General features: G+C 27.0%; 2 protein-coding genes across 2 annotated transcripts; one reads left to right on the top strand and one right to left on the bottom strand.

Moving 5' to 3' along the window:
• Nucleotides 1–541: 541 nt before the first annotated feature.
• ldd (lipid droplet defective) lies at nucleotides 542–12603 on the bottom strand. The gene is made up of 16 exons (XM_035082209.1): nucleotides 12260–12603; nucleotides 11901–12124; nucleotides 11171–11827; nucleotides 9599–11095; nucleotides 6267–9519; nucleotides 5993–6200; nucleotides 5719–5908; nucleotides 4411–5656; nucleotides 3446–3585; nucleotides 3176–3376; nucleotides 2864–3044; nucleotides 2633–2745; nucleotides 2119–2529; nucleotides 1293–2045; nucleotides 978–1218; nucleotides 542–806 (listed from the first exon to the last, which is right to left on the bottom strand). Exons 1-16 carry the CDS (start codon nucleotides 12320–12322, stop codon nucleotides 687–689), a joined length of 9498 nt encoding a protein of 3165 aa, XP_034938100.1. The 5' UTR covers nucleotides 12323–12603; the 3' UTR covers nucleotides 542–686.
• A 1354-nt stretch (nucleotides 12604–13957) lies between these two features.
• Nucleotides 13958–17174, top strand: vermilion (Tryptophan 2,3-dioxygenase vermilion). Its single transcript, XM_035082207.1, has 7 exons — nucleotides 13958–14301; nucleotides 14849–15018; nucleotides 15110–15309; nucleotides 15992–16351; nucleotides 16478–16727; nucleotides 16797–16890; nucleotides 16963–17174. The coding sequence occupies exons 1-7, from the start codon at nucleotides 14279–14281 to the stop codon at nucleotides 17144–17146; spliced, it is 1281 nt and encodes a 426-aa protein (XP_034938098.1). The 5' UTR covers nucleotides 13958–14278; the 3' UTR covers nucleotides 17147–17174.
• The last annotated feature ends 5247 nt before the right edge of the window (nucleotides 17175–22421 follow it).

Genomic DNA, 22421 nt, shown 5'->3' with positions numbered 1-22421 from the left:
TTTTGAATCTATTTTAACAACCCTCAAATGGTATGTTACAGTAATTATTTTAGTTCGCGCATTTAAGTTTCAGATAAATAGCAGATTGTAATTTGCAATGTATAAATTAGTTGTTTATAAGTAAAAATAATCATTAATAATAAGAATGGTATAAATGATAGTAAAAATAGAGTTTACTTTAATTTCATGAACAAAGTAATATTAATATGAGCGTAAGAATTACTTCAAGTACTTTTTTGTTCTACATTTAGGATATTAAATTATCTAATTTAGCTGTGAAATGTTGAATAAAAGTTTAAGAGCGAGGAAAATTAAGTATTGTTTCAATTAAATAAAGAATAATTAAAACTATTTTGATATTTCTCTAATAATTATTCAAAAAATTTTTATGACAATATGAATGAAAATCCTAACAGTATATATTTATATTACTATATAATAGGATTGTAATGAATAAAAGCTAAACACGTATGTGACTTTCTGTATGATTTGTATTTTAAATCAACTTCAAAACAAAATGAAAAAATAAATAATGGATAAATGGAATTTTCCGGATGTTTGTATTATTATGTACTTTTATTGAAAACTAAAACTTTTTAACAAGATACTGAACTTTCTTCTAACAAGTAGAAAAATAATTTAGTTTTATAGTAATAGTTAATTGAATTTGTCCAGATCTTTATTTTTTAATGCAATGTATTCATATGCATACTGTTCGTCAGATAAGAGTTATTTATCGTTGAATTTTTACTTGAATTAAGAAATAAAAAGTTATCGTCTGTTGCATCCTTGAAATTTGAAAGCATCTGAAAATAGCCATTATTTATAAGATAAGAAATACAATTATAATACTAGTATCTAATTAATGAACTATCGTTAAATTTCATATTCTTCGGAATAAAAATTATCTTATGTATTTTTTTTGTATTTAATGGAATTTATAACTCAAAAGTTATGATCGTAATAAAATGTTTTACCTGATCTAATGAAGTTTGAGTTAATGTATAGTCTACTGCGTCTAACTCCATAGCAAGTTTCTTTACTTTCAAAAAAGTTGTACTCAACTTTTCCGTATGTTTATTTAATATTAATTGAGCAGTTATAGATTGTCTAGACAAGATTCTAGCATTATTTAAATTCCGTAATATGGCATCATTTAATTCTTCCAGAGAAACTGATCGATTAAATCGTAGAAAAACTATATAACTTTCTCCAAACCTAAAAAAAAATTTCTCATAGTCCAATAATTATTTTTTTTTTGTAGAATAAACATTAATCATAAAAATACGTACTTGTGTTTCAGATGCTGTACTGTTCCTATACACCGTAAGCTGGAATTGGCAAGTATCCCTACTCTATCACAAAGTTTTTCCAACTCTAAAACACTGTGCGATGATAAAACAACAACTTTTTTTGTTTTAATTAGCTGTCGAATTATATAAGCTATTAGTTCTTTTGATGCGGGATCCATTCCACTAGTTGGCTCATCCATTAATATCACAGAAGCAGGAGCCATTACACTTATAGCTACACACAACTTTCGTTTATTTCCACCACTAAGACTTGATACTCGCTGATGAGCATATTGTTGCAAATCAAAAGTGTGCAACATCATTTCTACCACTTCTGATACTCTATTAAATCCACATACTTCGCCATGAATGGTTAAGCACTGATGTGGACTTAGAAAACTATCCAGAGCATCAGCTTGCGGGCAATAGCTCATTTGGCTTTTAGGAGGTGGACGCATACCAATTTCTTGATTGTTGAACATTATTTTTCCGAATGTAGGAAGTAATTCTGTAGTGAGTAATTTGAAGATTGTACTTTTTCCTGCTCCATTAATGCCTAGTAGACCAAAACAAGTTCCTGCTGGAATACTAATGTTCAAATTTCGTACAGCTGTAATTGTTCCATTCATAGTTTTAAATTCTTTCGTGAGATTTACTGTTTTTAAAACGTCTGTATTAGACGGATTCTCGACACGAATTCTTTCTTTTAGAACGTCATGATCAATATCATTACTATCATTTTGATAATAATTTCTGAAAAAGAAATTTTTATTAATGAAAATATTTTGAAACAAGATTTATTCTTTTTATCAATAATTTGGCTCACTTTTGTTTTCTGCAATAAATCAATTTATTGTATTCAATTAAAGCATTGATAAAATGGAAGACAAAACCAACAATGAATAAACATGTATAATGTTGTCCAACAAGCTCCCAACCAAGGGGTGATTTATAAGTATTCATATTGAACTTTTGGAGCAAGTCTGCTTTAATATGATTCGTTGAAATTTCAATCAATGCATCACCTAAGGCATATTGTGGAAGTATGAGCCAAACATTGTGAAGCAATTTCCGAATATTTTTAGTTGTTTCACTAGTTCCTACAATATCCAACACAAGAATCGATGCAAGACATACAACTCCGATAAATGTATTGAAACAAAATAATACCATGTTAGGAAGACTTGAATTGTTAAACATTTTTTCAAATAAATGAGTAAAAGGTATTGACGCCCAACTATGAAAAAAAATATTTTTAATAATATTTATCTTGAATAATCAGTAATTAACTGCAAAATAACTTGAAAATAAAGAATAAAAATGATAAATATTTTACTAACGAAAATAATACCAGAAGTAAGCATAGCCCTGGAAGATTATCTCTTTCAGTGTATGCTGGTATTCCAAATATTTTAAAAACTCCTACGGCTAAAGCTATAGATAATGCAAACATCTGAAAAAATATGTGTATGTATAGTTAGCTTTCATTAATATAGGTATTCTATGAATCAAGATAAATCCTAATTCGAGTTTTAATTAGAACAGAAGGATTTATTTGGGTAGTGTATTACTATCATATCCCAGATTAGAGCCATCGTCCAGTAAGTTATTGGATGAACCCCTGCTAGATATAAAATACACTTTTCTTCAGACAATCTCTCACGAACAAGCTCTTTAGCTCCTTGAGCAGCAACTAAGTTGAAAGCAATCAAAAGTACTAGAGCTATTCCAACATCTGCAACGTGCTGCAATCTGGAAATATAAGTATGAAAGCGTGGATGATCCTTATCAAGAAAATTTCATACCATTGATATTTTTTTCAAGTGATACAGATCTAGTAAATGTTGAATTTTTATTTTGGATGAGTTTGTTCTAATACTTACATAGTTGTTCGGTTCAATTGTTCACTTGATAACTTTAACGGATGATTTGAAGCATTCAAGTTTGTAGAAATTCCTAAAGCTCTACTGATGGCATTGTTAAGAGCGTTTAAGTATGCTGGCAAAGAGTGATGGCCTTTGTTATTGAACCAAATAACAAATAATGGATTGTCTTCTTTGTGAGAAAGGGTCCAGCCGCCATATCTAGGTAGAATTTCACAAAATCGTTAAATTAATATATATAAAATGAAAAAAAAAATCTTTTTAATTTACCTGTTTTCAATATACTCTTGAGATGTTGAAATAATCCAATCTAATGTTGGACGACCTGGTGATACTTGTAGAAGACCTAGGTCTCTTTTAGTTTTTGAGCAAATTTGTTGACCTTCTATGCATTTACAAGTCTGAGTATTCTACAAATATAAATGTAAATTAAAAATAAATTTTTTATGTGTCTAATAATAAAGAATATTAATAATTTAAATGAGCAATCATCACTCGCATTATTACTTGTTTATTGATTTTTTTCCATGCAAATAACTCAATTAGCTTTATACATGGAGTAATTAATTAAAACTCTTTTCAAAGATAATAAATTTTTTAAAAATGCATATCAAGAGTCTGATAGTACCATCTAGCAGATTTTTCTCCAATGTTTTGTGATAAACATATTTTGCGTTATCAACCAACACGTGATGTCTTTGACTGAGTCAATAATTTTCATTGATTTCATCATATTATTCAATTAAATTCCATGCAGCAATGTTATCTTTTAAATATATTACTTATTTACCCATTGTAAATTGATTGTAATAATAGGGATACAATTAATTATACGATTTATTATTAATTCACATAGAGTACCAGCTTCTAAAATGTAAGGTATCTACTGTGCTTTACCATCGAGAGTTTAGCAAAATGATGCTATTCTTAACTCGTAGATGGCACAAAACTGAATGAGTTTTGCTACGAATTTGGAAATAATAATATACAATATTTAGTTACAGTAGTTTTTTTAATACTTCTAGATGTTATTAAACTAGAAATTCAACTTAGTAAATGTTTAATTATTATTGCTGAATCGTTACAATTTTAAAAGAGTCTACTGAGCAATATTTTTGATAAGAATTAACAGCATAGTAGGATTTATCTCCATAAAGTACCGAGTCATAAGAATAAAAATATGATAATTAATCGTGTCATAATTATCGGCAAATGTTATTAGTTAATATACTTACATTATCAAATACTTTAAGTGGGTCTCTATATTTATCACCAAAACGTTCTATCAGATGCGAAGAAATACTATCACAAAATAAATCTGTACCATTGTCAACACTATAAAAATAAACTGGTTGATTATTATATAACTGTGGTTCAAGTTTCAATGAAGGTTCATCACCAGATGGAGGTCGAATTAACGAAAATCCCATAGCAATAGCAACTAAAATTGTTGGTAAAATCAAAGTAGCAGTAGGTGCTCGCCAATCATTCACAAAATGCCATATTCTTTTTTTCAATAGAGCTTTAACTTGTTTAATAGGTGAAGGATTCATAAATAATTCATTCGAAAGAATTTTTTTTCTACTGAAATATAAATCAATATTTTTAGATTTACTATAGCTAGAAGTGTTTGTATTTTCTTCTGATGCTGGTGTAATCATTTCATCTTTTTTACAAAGATGTAAGAAAATAGAATCTAGTGTATCACATTTTAAAATAAGATGTGAAAAACCTAGATGTCCTTTATTCTTTTCTAGAATTTTTAAAACACCAACAATGTCATTTAAACCTCCATGTATTTCTCGAAAAGGGAGATTTATTACAATGGAATCTAAAGTACTATCAAATGTTGCATTGGAAACTATATTTTCTAAAAGAAATTGAATTTTTTTTGTACACCTCATATCAATTTCTCTAGGTTCGTTCGATGGAAAAGTAATATTTATCCAATAACCACGACCGTACATTGTTTTTAAATAAAGTGGTGATCCAGTGTAGAGAATTTTTCCTTGGTTTAATATTATTATCGTATCACTCAACATTTCAGCTTCATCTAGATGGTGTGTAGATAAAAGAATAGTCGTGTGAGCTTTATATCGTTCAATTAAATTCCATATTTGTCTTCGAGATGTAGGGTCCACTCCAGCACATGGTTCATCAAGAATTACTAGCTGAGGAGAACATAAAAAAGCCAATGAAACACATAAACGCCTTTTAGTTCCACCCGATAATCTGGACACTGGTTCATTTTGTTTCTTGCCGAGTTCTAGTGTTGTCAAGAGCGCATCAACATGTCTTTCTATTTCTCGATTGCTCATTATATTTTTTAATTTGGCATAAAACACCATATGCTCTCGAGGAGTTAGCACATCAATAAGTACATTATCTTGTGGACAAACACCAATATTTGGTTTTTTATCTTCATTTCCATTCAAATAAATTCGACCACAAGTTGGAGTTATGATGCCAGTTAGAATTTTACTAAAATTGTTATTAATATTTAATACTCATTTATATCAATAATAATAATAAAAATATCTTACATAATCGTAGTTTTTCCTGCGCCATTTCTGCCAAGAAGGCTCGTTATTTCTCCTTTGCGAAGATTAACTGTAAAATCGTCAATAGCTACACGTTCTCCATCTTCAATTTGATAAACTTTCCTAACTGATTCAAACCGTACACCCATTTCTTGTTTAGTTACAATAATATTATTGTTTTGTTGTTTTTTATCTGCATTTGAAGACGTATAAAACGGTATTAATTAAATGAAACATTATAGTAAATGAATTTAACTTCAAAAATCAACATTTTTACCTGAATTTCTATGTTTTGTGATGAAATATCCTATGATAGCATATAAAATAGCATCCAAAAATATAATTATCATGATTATACCTAATGACATCTGATTACCAAAATTTGAATCATCCCAAATATAATTCCATTGAAGACCTTCACCTTGTACTTCTCGTCTAGCAGCATAGAGACATCCATAAGAGAAACTGGTAGACATACTTAAACACTGAAAGAAAATTGTTTGAATACTTATTAATAAAATACTTTTTTTTTTATTTTCTTAGATACTTACAAGCATAAGATTATATCCAAGTCCCAAGTTACTTTCCATTGCAATAACAATAACATATGGCATATAGGTCAATAAAAACATAACAATAGTTGTTACAGCTGCTAAACTTGCTGAACTAAACATAGTTGAAATCATGTAACAAAATGTAATTAGTGAAAAAGTATAATCTATGAGCAGTGCAAATAATAAAGTTGGATCTGAATGAGGAAGAATTTTTCCAAAAACAAGAATAATCAAAATAGTTCCACAGACAATTAATAATTCAACAAATGTTGTAATGAACCATGCAATAATATTATTGCGATAATTCAAGCCCATTACATTCATTATTATTTCATTTTGTGATTCTCGCTCCCAGACAGAAAAATGCACTGCTGATCCAATGCATATCATCAAAGTGAAGAAAAAGCATACTACTAGTCCTTGTGATTCGTAGAGGGTCGACTGAAATGAGGAATATTTCCAACAAGGATAAGGCATTTGTTGAGTTACAGTCTTCCAATTTACGCTCTTTCCTGTTTTTATTTCTATTATTGCTCGATCAATGGAGTCTTGGAGTTGAACAAAACCATGAAGATACTTGAGATTTTCAATAAAAGAATCTTCTGGACCAGGGATCCAAAATTGATTCTTCAACCTTTTTGTTGAAGGAACATAATCCACATCCATACGAATTTTATAATTAATATTATCTAGTAAACTTCTTTTAGATAACAAACCTGAAGAATTATTTTCTGAGAAAATAACACCAGCTAAAAATTCATGAGAATTTATTAATTGTCTAGCCTCGATTTCTAATTCTTCTTCGCTCTTAAATCCAATCATCCTGTTACTTAAGATACATTCCATGAAATTATTCATAGTTTTTATAATTTCTGCAAATTGTTCAATTTGTTTAAAATCCAGACTGACATCGCTGAAATCAAATGTAAATGGATTGTCTGAAGCATCGCCTTTGGTCATAGATTTTATTATTTTTTTCATAATTTCTGTATTTAAGATTTCTTGAAGTTCCTTCAGATTATCTTTTACATCAGCTAATCTAGAAATAGCTACAAGAGTTTTTTCAAAACTTATCAATAAATTTTCAAAGGTTTCAATTTCATTAAAAGTTTTATTCGCAAGTTTCATAATTTCTCCATTCAAAATAGAATCAGGAGCATAAAGAATTTTTCCTCTAATCAGTGGTTTTACATATGACCAAATAATTTTTCCAGCATTCATTTTTACAACACTTTTATACAGATCTCGACAAAAATCTGTTGGTAGTGATTCCAATTCTATCGGATCAAATGTTATTTCAGTTTCTTTTATAGAACTTATAATACGAGTTATTTGTCCACTATCAGATCTTGATTGTTTTCCACACATCATTTCATTGGCAGATTCAAGGAAATTTTCAATAGATATCTTGGAGTTGTTTGTATTTTCCGAAGGAATATTTAGGTTGATTCCTGATGACATTTTATCTTTGAACAGCATCAGAAGCTTAGCATTGACTCCAATTTTATCAAAAATTAATTCACTGTCTTGTTTGGTCAAGTTAGCATTTTTAAGAATGGTACCAACGTTTACATTCATCAGATTCTGGAATATGTAATCGAATTTTAAGTGCTGAATAAATATCATCATAATATTTTGGATAGCAGAAGAATTAAGAGAACAAAAAATTGAAATAAGTTCATGAGCATCAGTTTCTAGAGCATTGAAGTTTAGAATGGTTTCTGAATTATTTTCAGCACAAACACTATTCTTCATTCCAACTGCTGCTCCTTGTTTTAAAATTGCTATAAAAATATTCACTTTTGTATGACCTAATATAGCTACTGTCTGACTTGGAATATTTAAATCATCAATTAAAATTTTTTCTAAAGTTTGCCAGTCGTTAAACATTTCAGAGATTGTAATTTTGAGATCAAGAAGACGAAGATTTTCGAAGATTTCCATTGACTGAAGGGTATCTACTATTTGGTCAAGGCCTTGTTTAATTTGATGACTATCAAAGAGAAATTCCGTGTGATTAAATATTTTTTTAAAGCCTGTGAAAAATTTATCCACTGATTTATTTTTAATAATATTCAATAATTCATCCACAAGATCAGAGTTTGCTAGAAAACTTGATACATCTTGAAAATCCGCTTTACTTGCAATATTAATTAGTTTGCTACCTTCTTCCAAGATAGTTGATAATTCATCTAATATATTTTTGATCCAAACAAAATATAACGAAAGTAAGTTTCCATAGTTTTCATTTGTTGAATAGTAATCTGAACTTCCTACATGCAATCTCACAGCTGATGAATCATAGATCATTTTTTTATAATATTTTGTCTCATCCTGGATTTTGACTGGATTAAAAACAGTCATAAAATCAAATAATTCTTTACAATCTTTCCTATCAACATTAGTTCGATCTTCTAATGCTAAATTAAAATATAACATAATATTTGGAAAATTACTCTGAATTTTGTTAACAATTTCTTCACTTAAAATATTTTTCAATGGCTCCCAAATAAGCACGAAGGTTCTTGATTCATTCAAATTATTTTTGAAATCATCATAATTACTAGCAATATATGTGATATTTAAATTTTGTTGAATATTTTTTAATAATTTTTTAGCTTCTTTAGATTCGAACATTTTTTTATCTAAAATAGTTTTAATATTTAATATCACATTATTTAAGTTGTAATCAATTTTTTTCTCAACCGCGAATAGTTCCGTTGATGAATTTGATACAAGAATTATTTTTTTGACTAATCTTCGAAAATGAGAGTATCCGGATGTCCAGTTGAAGTTATAAATTTGTTCAGCTGTTCCATCTTGAAAGATTTTATAAACTTCCATGAAGAATGGTAGCTTTTTCCATATTTTTCGATAACTTTCTAAATTAACAGTAGATGATGGCTGAATAATTTTTTGTAATGATGGTTTATAAAAACAAGTTCCATTCTTTTCTATTTTGAGATCATCAGTTGCGACTTCATCAACTGTAAATATATTTTGAATTCCAACAGTAGTATTATGAGATTTAGAATCAAAAAGGATCTGAGTCTGAGTTACATCACTTGCCTCAGTATGGGATAAGATAATATTATTTCTATCTAAAATAGTATTCAATATCTTCTCGGCAGTATTGAATATTGTACTAAATAATTCAGCTAAAGCCTGAACATATTGCCATTCTGGTTTCGATTGTACGTTGAATAAAGGGCTCTCAGCTAAGTTGAAGACTTTACATAATAATCCAATGCTGTAAAAATATAAAAACGAATGAATATTGATTATAATTCATAAAAAATTATTCAATCAAAATGATTTCTCATACAAACCTTATTTCCCAAGCAGTAGAAAGTGTTAAATTTTCTGACCAACTTGATTTAAAAATTGCCTGCAGTTCTTCTAAACGTGCTACATCAACATCACTATCATCAGATAAAATATAAAAATATTCATAAAGTTGAACAAATTTTTTATTTAACTCTGTCCAATCAAAAGGTTTTTTGACATGTACTGTTCCTGATTTAACTTGCTTTAAATTAACATTTAATTTAGTATCAATAATTTCCATAAATCTACAGATTATATCTTTTAACAGAGTAACATTTGAGCCTGAGGGATACTGAATAAGTTCAGGTGGATTTTCTACTTGACAATAAGAGTTATAAAGATTGTTATATTCCAGTATATCTAAAATTCTATCTATATCACTTATTGTTAAATAAAATGTTTCTATAAGTTGAACTTTGTGAGTCTTTAATTGTTTTATCAAAATTTCTGAATCTTTTTGTAAATCTTCTAAAATTAAACCAGCAACTTTATCTATATTTTCAAGATGTGGTCTCATTACAAGATATGATATGCTATGAACCCCAATAGATTTCACAATACTCAAATAATATCCTAAAATTATTTTTTTCCCTTCAAGTACAGTATCTTTAATTACTCGAGTCCATTCCTCAGGCAGATTGAGTTTGGTAAAATTCAAAAAATTTTGTCCTGGTGGATTACTTAACTTTCCTATATCCAAATCAGGTGAAGCTTCACCATCATCTACTGATGGCTCAGGTTTCGATAAAACAATGTTAATAAATGTTGATAAAATGCTTTCAACAACTTTTCGAAAGTTTTCAAACTCAAAAAGATTGTATATGTCGTTAATAAGGTTTTTGATTTCATCTTGACACAGAAATTGGTGAATATTATTTAATTCATTCTCAGAATAATTCGACTTTGTGAATATTCTTTGAAAGACTTTATGATCACAGAGTGCATTTGCAGGTTCATCTTTGTCGAAAGTTTCTATTAAATTTTCTATAAAACTTAAATCAGAGAATGAGTCAATAACTAATTTGTAAAAATTTGGTTTTTGACTTTTTATAATTTTAGTAATAGTATTATTATGCTTTTCTAAAATATTAACAAAACGCTCTGATACTTCTTGTTGCATTGTAACTGCATAGCCTATTAATCGAGCAAATTTAGAAAAAATAGCCGTAATATAAGATAATGGATCAGTGGCTTTTGAGGTAGAGACTGAAGTTTTAGAATCTGATCCGTTCTGATTAAATTGATCATATGGTAATCTAGATGCTAAATCAATAATATCTTGATAAATTTCTTTAATTAAATCAAACATCTCAGTAGAATTGGTTTGTTCTTTGGAGCTTGTACAATTTGTGTCTTTAGGGCAGATGAATTTATCTTCTTCCATTTTATTTTTTAAAAGTTCTATAAGAGAGCTGAGTTTATAGAGCCCATGGCGTGCAATGTACCAGTTTGGATCATCAACAAAAAGTGGATCCATTTTTTCAACTGATTTATTTATACTGGAAAATATAAATTTATTAATTCATCTAGATTTGACTCGAAAACATATTTTAAAAAAACATTCAAGTACTTACAAAGATATATCTAAGTTTTTTTTATGAATTAACAGTGACATTATTTCAGGCAACCACCGTTGCATCTTTAAATATCCAGGTATAAACTGCTTCATCATATCTAATTCCAAAATATTTTTAATCGTTTTAGAAACATCTTCACTCAAACTATAATTTTGAAACTTCGTCATCACATTCTGGATAATTTGAAGAAATCTATCAAAATTAAAATACTTTGCTAACTGTTCTATCATTGATGGAACTTTGTCCTGATTCAAGTTACACAATGTTTGAGAAATAACAGAAAGGTCTTGTTCTTTAGACACAGTCAAATATTGGCCCAACATTTCTGGAGAGCAAATTATTTTATCTACACCAGATGAAGAACTTAACATATTCATGATGTATAGTAAGTTAATGGGAGTACGAAGTAAAGTATTCATTAAATTTTCATCCCCATTAGACAATTGGTTTTTTAACAGAGCTTTAACTTCCTCATGATCGTTTAATATATCACCAAGTTTAATACCGTCAATGAAAATGGTTTTAATGTTTGGCTGTGTTAGAATTTCTGTCATTGATTTTAAAAAATAAACACTTTGAGGAAGAACATTGATAGCTTCAGTGATTGTTTTATTTTCTAAAATTCTCTGGAATTCTTTTATGGGTTGACTGAGTCTGTAATATTATTTTAAGATAATAATTGATAATTACAAGTAATAAGGTGGGCTTTAAAAGTAACTAAGTTTACCTTGTTTTCGAAAATAAAGGGAATTCTTCATATTGATCAAGTGATTCACAAGGATTGCCTACATTACAAAGATAAGATTGAACGAATGGCAAAAGTCCATCATGAGGCATAAGTCTTGCTCGAAATTGGCATGTTGGGTGATACTCAGGAGCTACTTTATCTCGAAGAGTATATAAGAGCATGAAAATAATTATTGGCCAAAGGATGATAAAAGCAAGGATCATCTAAAATAATTATTTTTCTTACTCTTACAAAAAACCACTTATCATTCATAAAAGTTTTTTCTTTCTTACTAAATTATTATTTAAACTTTACTGGCAATCTTATTAAAAAAAAAAGTAAAATAAAATGCTACTTACTCGATGACGACTTCGAATTAAACAGTTTTTCCATAAGAGCAAAAAAATTTGACTGCACCCCATTTTTAAAAGTTTTAATTTAAAAAAAACGTGACGTTCAATACAATCAATTCACTTGCAGGCATTGATGAATGAAACTATTTTTTTATTGCAAATCCAACCGTAAAACAATACATAGATGAGAATGTACTTTCATGTGAGCTCTATTACAATACTTTTATTCACGTAATTATACGTAATTTAATTCACAGGAAAATGCACTTCAGAAAGTTGTTCTCACATTATCACTGTCATCTGATTTTTTACACAGATAAAAACAAAACACTAGAATAAAATTCATTAAATACTACGAAGTATTTATAAATTCAATAATTACAATAATGATAATAATAACTCAAATTAAATTTTTCTAATTGACTATTTATTTAGTTGATAATTTAAATTGAAAAAATATTGACTTAATCTTTTGCATGAATCTTAAAAAAAAATTTTACTGTGCTACAAACACAGTTCATACATAACTGTTGAATGATCTTCATAAATTCGAGTCTTTGCATTATGTATTACAGAATGTCTCTCAAATAAAAATGCATAAATTCCATTTTGATTTACAATGACTACTCATTGGTACAAATGACTCTAATTCAACTTGAATTTTAACTAATATTTGAAAGCAGATGTTATTAGAGACGTTAATTTTATGAGAGAATACAACACGCAATGCACATTTCAAGGACTTATCTCATTTACGTAAGTACGTAGACTATCACAAGCATAAATAGTTTTATATCAAGATATTTTGTTTCATTTCAATCTATCCACTTTCTTGAAAATAATAGAAAGTTCAATAAACAAAATTCATTGGATCATTAAATTAAACAATCACTTACTAATTATGTTTTTTTCTTCTTGTATTAAAATCTAAAATATTTATTTTTGAAAATAATAAAATTCGACAGGTATTAAACTTATGACTGATGGATCAGCAGATCTTTGCGTTACTGGTCAGCTATTTACGGAAATTATCGAAGGCTATATTTGCAATGTCTACATTAATTACAGGTTATTATCGAGTAGAAAATGTATGTGAAGATGGAAAATCTATGTTCTTGTAAATCGGATAAAAACAATTGTATAAGTATTACCTGGTATGTACATTGATTTTGTGATGATGATGAAATTTAATTAGCAGCTAATGATGAGGATAATTACAAAATAAATAAACAATTTTTCAATTTGACTCTGTCTCGTTTATTAAACTCTTATATTTTTTGAATGAATGAATAATAAAAAAATACATATACTTAAAAAAGTAATTAAACTATCTAAATAGCAAGAAATTGTTTATTTCTATTAATTTTTATATTATTATTGATACTTTGAGTATTTCCAATTGCATCATTCATTTGAAAAACATAATTAATAGATCACGTTATCATTTTTTCAGATGATGTAAAAATCGTGCATCATGATTAAGTAAAATTAAAAAAAACAGTTCGATCATCAGATCATCATTTATTAGCTAAGAAAAATTTATTTAATATTAATTTTTGATTTATGAAGTATTATGTTCTTGAACTTTTTATGAATGAAGGAAAGTAGAAGGGATGTAAATAAATATAAAAATTAGATGTAAATAAATGTTCTATATAAATGCACGCGCATATAAACTCCTCGCGCGAAATAACATGCGCAGAAGTTATGAATTTGAAACCCACAGTCCCTCGATAGAAATTACATACAGATAAGCTTGAGTTTAGCTTCCTGATGTAGTTAATATCACGACGTGTTTCTCTATCTTTAAGACATTCGTTTATTCTACTATAGAATTAAATCATCTCTACGCAAATGATTTTTTATACATTATATTTGATAACCTCATTAAATTGTAACACTTCTAATTAAATTTACTGAAGCAAGATATTGATTCTTGTTTTGTTTAACATTATATGAAGATACGCAAGTCTGAGTGGATTTGATCGGCTATATATTCCATTTGAATTATTTATTTTTGAGAGCATGGCTTGTCCTTTGGGGAACGTGTAAGTAAATTACTTTCGATAAACTATTGACAATGTTTAGTAATAAATAGTGTACTCAAATATTATTTCAATTACATTCTCATTTAATTTGAATTTTGTAAGAAATATTGAATTTAAAATCATTTTGACACTTTCATGAATTTTTTCTATCTACATTTAATCTTTGTTTTAAACAAAATTCATTCTTAATAACAGATAAAATAATTTTTTAGAATTAATTTGTTTTTTCGAATTAAATAAATATAAAAAAAAAACTTTATACTGCATCGTTTATATTTATTTCATAACATATTTAATAAAAAAACGTGTTTTTTATTATTAATTGATAAAAAAGATATAAAAAAATACAACAGTGGAATTTATCTGCAATTTATATAAACATTTAAAAAATATATTACGAAAGACATGATGTGGTGTATTGTTTATACATTTTTTTCTAAAGAAATATAGAGCATTTGTATTGATTTAAATTATTGTATGAATTATTTGTTTTCTCAATATTACGATATTAAGTTGAGCAATAGTTAATTAATCTACATTATTACAGGTACGAAGGGATGAACCAAAATGAAGATAAATCAATCGAGGATTTGAACGTCGGGCTTTGGTACGGTGAATATCTTTGTCTTGATAAAATACTATCAGCTCAACGTCTTCTTAGTTCAACCCAAAACAAAGAAATTCACGATGAGCATTTATTTATCATCACTCACCAAGGTTTATTTTAAATTAAAATAATTAATATGCTAAAATATAATTAACAAAATTAATCTTCTTGGTCAACTAATAAACTTATTTTATCAAATAGCCTATGAACTTTGGTTTAAACAAATTATCTATGAACTGGATTCTGTCAGAGATTTATTGAATGGAAAAACCACAGCTACACATATATATTATGATTCGTACAATGACGAGAAGATAAAAGCTGAAAAATATCAACGAATGGATGAGACTCAGACTCTAGAGATTTTAAAAAGACTTAATCGCATTGTCTTGATCCTTAAAGTACGTATAATATTTGAGTTAAATAATTATTGTTACCTCAAAACCCTAGAAGAATTCTTATTGACAAATTAGTTAGACAGAAAGGATTAAAGAAATAATCGAAGAATTTTTTTTCCAAGCGTGGGTCATAATCTAATTGAAGTACTTGTGAAACCTTTCTATCTTCTTGTTTCTTTTACATTTCATTATTATTTAAACTCAGTTACTCAATAGAGTTTTTTCATGATTTTTACTCATATATTGTAATACAAGGTAAATTATATTTATCAAGGTAGTAAAATTATCAACATGTAAGATCAGGGAGAAAGTAAATTGATATGAATGAAATGCTATACAATATATATGGTTGAAAACATGTCCTGATTTAGTAAGGTAATACTCTTAAAGACAACATTCATAATACCGCAGAGATAAGATGAGGATAAAAAACAAGTTCAATCAACTTGAGGAAATTTCTGTATTTGTGAATGAAGTAGTGAATGATTGCTATCACATGTTAATAATTATTTATCATATTTTATCAATTTATCTTTTAACAAACATCAAAAGCTAGATTTTTCTACCGATTAAAAGTAAATTAGAAACATAAATAAGATAGTAATAATTTTGATATACTTTTTTTTTCTTCATTGAATGAAAAATCATGTCACTGAAATTGGTTCCAAATATATTTTTGTTACAGCTACTTGTGGATCAGGTAACAATTTTAGAAACTATGACACCATTAGATTTCATGGAATTTCGAGATTACTTATCTCCAGCATCTGGCTTTCAATCACTTCAATTCCGCTTGCTGGAAAATAAACTTGGAGTAAAACAGGAGCATCGTTCTAGGTATAATCAGTCTTACACAAAAATATTTGGAAATGATCCAGCAGCTATAGAAGCTATCCAAAAATCAGAAACGGAGCCAAGTTTATGCCATTTGGTCCAGAATTGGTTATCTAGAACTCCTGGACTTGAACAAGGTGAATTTGATTTTTGGGGAAAATATCAGTCAGCTGTCGAGCAAATGATAGCTAAACAAGAAATTATAGCTCAGGTATAATTCATCAATAATAATTAAAAACATTCTAATATTTTTGTCAAGTAAGCAAAAAAAAGAATCATGTTCTTGATCTTTTTATGGCATAAAAATGAAATCACTAAATATTGATTGAAATTTCAGAATCAAACTGAAGAAACAGTACGAAATTATATGTCTGCTAATATATCTGCAAAAAAATCTATGTTCGAAACAATATTTAATAAATCTCTACATGATGCTCTTGTCGCTCGTGGTGAAAGACAGTTTTGTCATGATGCTCTTCGAGGTGCCATTATGATAACTCTTTATCGTGATGAACCAAGATTCAGTCAACCACATCAGATACTAACTGCACTCATGGATATTGATTCTTTAATTACCAAATGGAGATGTAAGTCATAATAAATTATCTATAAAAATAGAACGGTACAAAAAAAAATAAAAGAAATTGTTTTTGAAGATAATCATGTCATTATGGTCCAAAGAATGATTGGATCCCAACAATTTGGTACTGGTGGCTCATCAGGATATCAATACTTGAAATCAACATTGAGGTAATTAAAATTCTATGGTTACAATATTATCAGAATAAAAGTTTTATTGCTATTAATCAATAATTATTTTAGTGATCGATACAAAGTTTTCTTGGATTTATTCAACCTCTCTAATTTTTTGATTCCACGAAACATTATCCCACCGTTGACCAAGCAAATGAAGACCAAACTCTCGATAGCTTGGGAATCCTGGAGCCATGAGAAACTCGTATCTCGACAGGATACATCCGAAAGTTCCATAGAAGAATCTCTATAAGAAAAATATAAAATATTTTTATGATTAAGATTTTCAATAATTTTATAATCATTTTATAAAAAACAAATATAATTATATATATATATATATATATATATAGGGAATAGTAATACATTTATTGATTCCAAAATGTTTAGATGTACATAAAATTGTTTATTACCACTATATAAAAAAAATCTCTCTATAGTTTTTCAAATCTTTTTCACACAACTGTATACAAACATTAGCCTTAGTCACAATAAATTAATTAATTATATTTTTTACTACTACATTGCTCTTATAAGACTTGCCTTATACATAAACTGCTAAATAAAGAATTTATCATAAACTGAGTATAATATTTATTACAAATGTAACACAGTCACCATTGTAGAGCTCACATTAATCATTCAAAACAAAAGATCATTGATTACAATATTTTCACTAGTATTCAAAAAGAGTTATTTTAGTCTTGAAGAAAGAGATATTTGTGTATTTTCCTTTAAAATACAATATTATTACAATATAATATCATAGTTTTATATTTAAAATTCCATAAAATACAACATGATATAACGGAAATGAACAACATGAAATAAAATAATTTTTTTAAATAAATTTAAAAATATATCACTATGAAAGCTAATTATTGTTGTCAATAAATATTTTAATAAATTTATTCTTATGATATAAAATAAGTTAGGAAATAAATCTTTTTATTTCAATAGTATTTTTAACAATAATTCTTCAGCATTATCTAATAGAAATGATTTTTTTATAATTTTCTAGCTTAACTCTTTCAGGGTTTCTAGGGCAGCTATGGATTTAATTTTTCAACTTGGATATACTTTAATAGATCTATTTATATAAACAATGCTACCCAATAAAAAAAAATCAAACTCAATAAATAAACGAACTAAATTAATAACAAATCCATTATTTATTAATGTAATTTTTAAATAAACAATGAAACACCAGAGTATAATAATTTATCCAATGTATAAATACCTGTACTTTATTATTACTACGATTTTTCAATAGCATAATGTCATATATTATTAACGTTGTGGATAAGAAACCCTATCATAGCCGCTGTCACACGCACAAGAGTCATATTTCTAATCTTGTGCAGTGGCCAGCAGCTGCATTAGGGTCTACATTTAAACACTATTTCAATAATCAAATTACACTTTACAATCGATTTATGTTATATTTATATTCTTAAAAATCATGTACATCATACTCGAGTAAAGCCAGTTCAAAGTTATATGCATCAATGAATTTTTTATCAACATAATCAATCTTTGAAATTAACAATTCCTTTTCTAATCCAAATGATTGAAATTTTTATTTACCAACAAACATTCATTACACTGTACATGATAATTAATTGGTTATAAAAAAAATATATTTCATATAATGCTGATATCTGTTTTGAAATAAACCGATATTTGTCCGTAATTTTAGCACAAGACATTCTTAGTTTTGTTGATAAATGAACCTCACGATTGAAACTTATTAATAGGGTTGTTTGTGAATTATATTAAATTATTAAAAATATTTTCAATAAGGAGATGTGTGAAATGTCGCACTACACTTTGTAAATAATTGTACCAACTGTAAAACTGAAATAACATTGAGAATTCTTACGATAACTACTGGTAATTTATATTTATTCCCCATTTATATACCTTGAATACACACGGTCACATGATCTACCAACCAATTGTATGACTTCTTGTTAGCCTATCGACCAATAGAATATTTGTGATGTAAGACACGTGTACCTTGAGCATAAGCAGTGCAGTACCTGATTAAGTAGGAGACATGTGATATAAATTTTTATGTATATTTTTTTATATATATATTGCAAAAATACCTTAATTCTTTAAAGAAATTAGCTTAAGTCTATTTTTAATAAAATACATTATTTACCTATATTTTTTTTTATTTTACTTTTATAGTTCACCCCATTAACTGATTCGTTTGTTATTCCTATTAAATATTAATTGTCATCAGATAAAATTTTCTAGAAATAAAGATCATTTACATAGCAAGATTATTTTATTTTTATTGACATTGTGAAATTTTAAGAATAGTTGTAAGCATGTACTTACTTTTAAAGAGTAATAAAAATAGAAAAGAATTTGTTTCATTTGGAAAAATTATGACAATAGATAAACATGTATATACTTGAAAAAAGTATATTGTCTTAATTTTTAAATAATTTTAATAAATAAATAAAATTATAAAATTAATGAGCTTATTGTTATTAATTATTGTGGCTAAAAAAATAAGATAGTCATTCTCTGATAATGTACTACTTCTTGGAGTTTCGTCGAAGATGGAATTCTCATTGTACGAAAGATGCTTGACATTCAAGAACTCTTTTTGATAACAAGAGTAACATTAGCCGAGTAAGCTTCACAACACTTTTTTGGATTCAGCTTAGTACTACACATCGGCTTCTTCATATTAATGTTTTCTATTCTTACGTAATATTTTTTTCTGTGTCGATTAGTTTTTTAATTTCAGACTCGACTATGTTAATTATTTATATCTACCATACTAATAAACACTTCATATTAGTTACTATTATTAAAATAAACTTAAATAATTTTCTGTTTTACATTATTACACGTTACATACACACCACAAGTTACTTCAAGTAGAACGTATTTGATGTCGCTTTAAAGATGATGTTTTTATAGGTAACCAGCTTAAGTTTATGTCATATTTCATATCGTAATTATACAATGAAATAAGACAGAAACATAAGACGGCTTGCCTATTACAAATTTCTTGAGAAATATTCAAAGATGTCAGCGATTAAGATTGTCTCAGACGATTCACTGGCACTTTGGGAGACAGTTAAGTGATATAGAATATATTACGTCGGACCAAGAGTTGGGATCTTCTTATCGGCATTCAACCACACCATCTTGAAGTTGATTGATGAATGCACGAATTTACACCAAATCGGATGTCCAGTTCTTATCACTGCAGTAGGAGAATTTAGTATTTAAGTTCAAAATCGATTCAAAATATTGATTATTTTATCATAAAAGATAATTTTAAACCAAAAACTTTGATTATCAAATAAAAGTTAATCTAATTGATTAAAAAAAACATTTAAGTAATTGATAAGTAAAATAGTTATTGATATATAATAAAATTCAATTTGTTTATGATTAAAATTTTTTAATGAATTAATTTAATTAAATTGATCCCTGTAACAGAACATCGAAAAAAAATATTTTTTTTTCATCTTTCACTAAATATTCATCCTATTCTTCATATTGAGTTGCTTTTGAAATATTGAATAACCATCGATCGTAAATTCTTACCTGCGACCCCGAACGTTATTTTTTATAATGAAGAACAGTATAACGTGCTAAAATAATTTACAAACCTAATTCTGGAAGAATAGTTTATTCCAATCTGTTTGATATAAATAGGGAAATAAGAGTAAAATTATATTTAAGTTGTTAATTCATAATTTAATGTGAGAAAAGTAAAACCAGTTATTTGAGCTAGATTATTGCCTTCTTTTAACTGATTGATTTTACGTTCAAGATATGAATAACTGTAACACTATCAACAGCTATACTACTTAGCCTATATTGTTATAAAAATCAATTGTTAAGTGGGTTTGAATACATAGTATCAAGTCAACTCTTAGTGTTGTACTATAAATTATCCCCATTTTGTTATTGTTTTTTTATTAAAAATTATTTCAACGATATTTTTTCAACACAATCATTTAATTAACTTTTGTAAGCAATCATTAATGTCTTAATAACTTTATTAATTAATAAAGAAATATTTTCCATTAATCATTAAATATTTAATAATTAATATTGAAATTACGAGAATTGTTGGAGAAATCTGTACTATGGTAGACTGGAATTAGACTTAGCATCAACTTCTTCATCGAAATTCTTTGTGTTTCAAAATATATATTTTTTCCATAGAACCTTTTGATTATAGTTTTTAGAAGCCTTACAATAAGTTTATTTGACTTTGTAGAAACTGATATGGCTGTATGGTGTTTTATTCTTTACACCTACACTGAATATAAATGTCATATTTAAAAAAATATATTTTTAAAATGTTTTAACTTCTTTTCAATACTATTATTTAACAATATATATAAATATCGATTTTTTAATTAATTCGTTAAATATTTAATTTAATAAAATCTCATCGATTAAAAATAGGATAATTCGTATCAAAATTTAATGATAAATATTATTTGTTTTATTATCAACCAAATTCATTGAAAGCTTTACAAAAGTTATTATTCATTTATTGTTAAATTACTAACATTTTTACACTGTTATAATTTCCAAAGAGCATTAAGAATTGTATTATAAAATATCATTTTGGTGAAATGAAGTTAATGGAAGAATGCAAATATTTATTTCATTGCTTTTATCACAAAGCTATTTGAAATCTGTGAAAAAAGTCCATCACCTGATTTTTTATCAGTATTATTTGTTATCAGTTTCTTTCCTAAAGTGAAAAAGAAATACATAGATGCATGTATGTGTTTATGTGTACACAATGAAACCCACCAAGTGTCAGTAAGGGTCGAAATTAATCCATTTTACTGTGCAAAGATTAAAACGGCTTCTTATGCAATTTCATACCACGTACTTTGTTTATGATATTTTGTACTTTTTCATGCCTATTTCAAATCGTGTGAGATATTAATTCTCTAAATAAACTAATATAGATTTTATTTATTTCTTCCAATACCATAATATCTTGACATTGATTATTACATGTATTTAAAATTCATGTAAATAAATAACATTAATCAGAACTGATTGTAGTCATTTTTTATCATTTTTAATAATGAAACGTATAAAACAGAAGAAATAAAAAAACCCAAACGACTCAAATCAATTGAACAGAATATGATGAATGTAATTTTTTTTTTTTGTTTCATTCAATTTATTTTTAATTAAATTCAGATATAATTTAACTATTAATTAGTAATATATGTAAAGATCAAATTTTATCATAAATAATCCATTTTTATTTGATATTATGATACATTTAATAAATGAAACATTACAAGGGGAGCATGTCATAAACTTGTACTCTCAAAGCACAATTCATTAAGAATGAATTTTGAAATAATTTAATTAATAAAAATTAATCATTTATATGATTATGTAGATAAGTGGTAGTTATTTGCCGATAGTGAAACAATTATTATCACGAGATATTTATTAATAAATGACATATTTTAATTAATAAGATTGTTTCGTAATGGATGGAGAATAGA

This window comes from Chelonus insularis, unplaced genomic scaffold, assembly GCF_013357705.1.
Source record: "Chelonus insularis isolate UGA/USDA-ARS -01 unplaced genomic scaffold, ASM1335770v1 contig_339_pilon, whole genome shotgun sequence".
In the NCBI taxonomy this organism is placed as follows: domain Eukaryota; kingdom Metazoa; phylum Arthropoda; class Insecta; order Hymenoptera; family Braconidae; genus Chelonus; species Chelonus insularis.
Note: the sequence above shows the minus strand (reverse complement) of the source record. Positions and strands in the feature narration are given on the sequence as shown.

Coding starts and splice junctions, on each gene's coding strand:
- ldd (XM_035082209.1), bottom strand. CDS start 12,322: ATGGGGTGCAGTCAAATTTTTTTGCTCTTATGGAAAAACTGTTTAATT. Junction 5,909..5,992: donor CACAAAACATAGAAATTCAG/GTAAAAATGTTG, acceptor CTTCAAATGCAG/ATAAAAAACAACAAAACAAT. Junction 3,377..3,445: donor CAAGAGTATATTGAAAACAG/GTAAATTAAAAA, acceptor AATTCTACCTAG/ATATGGCGGCTGGACCCTTT.
- vermilion (XM_035082207.1), top strand. CDS start 14,279: ATGGCTTGTCCTTTGGGGAACGT. Junction 15,310..15,991: donor GCATTGTCTTGATCCTTAAA/GTACGTATAATA, acceptor TTTTTGTTACAG/CTACTTGTGGATCAGGTAAC. Junction 16,728..16,796: donor TTTAATTACCAAATGGAGAT/GTAAGTCATAAT, acceptor TTGTTTTTGAAG/ATAATCATGTCATTATGGTC.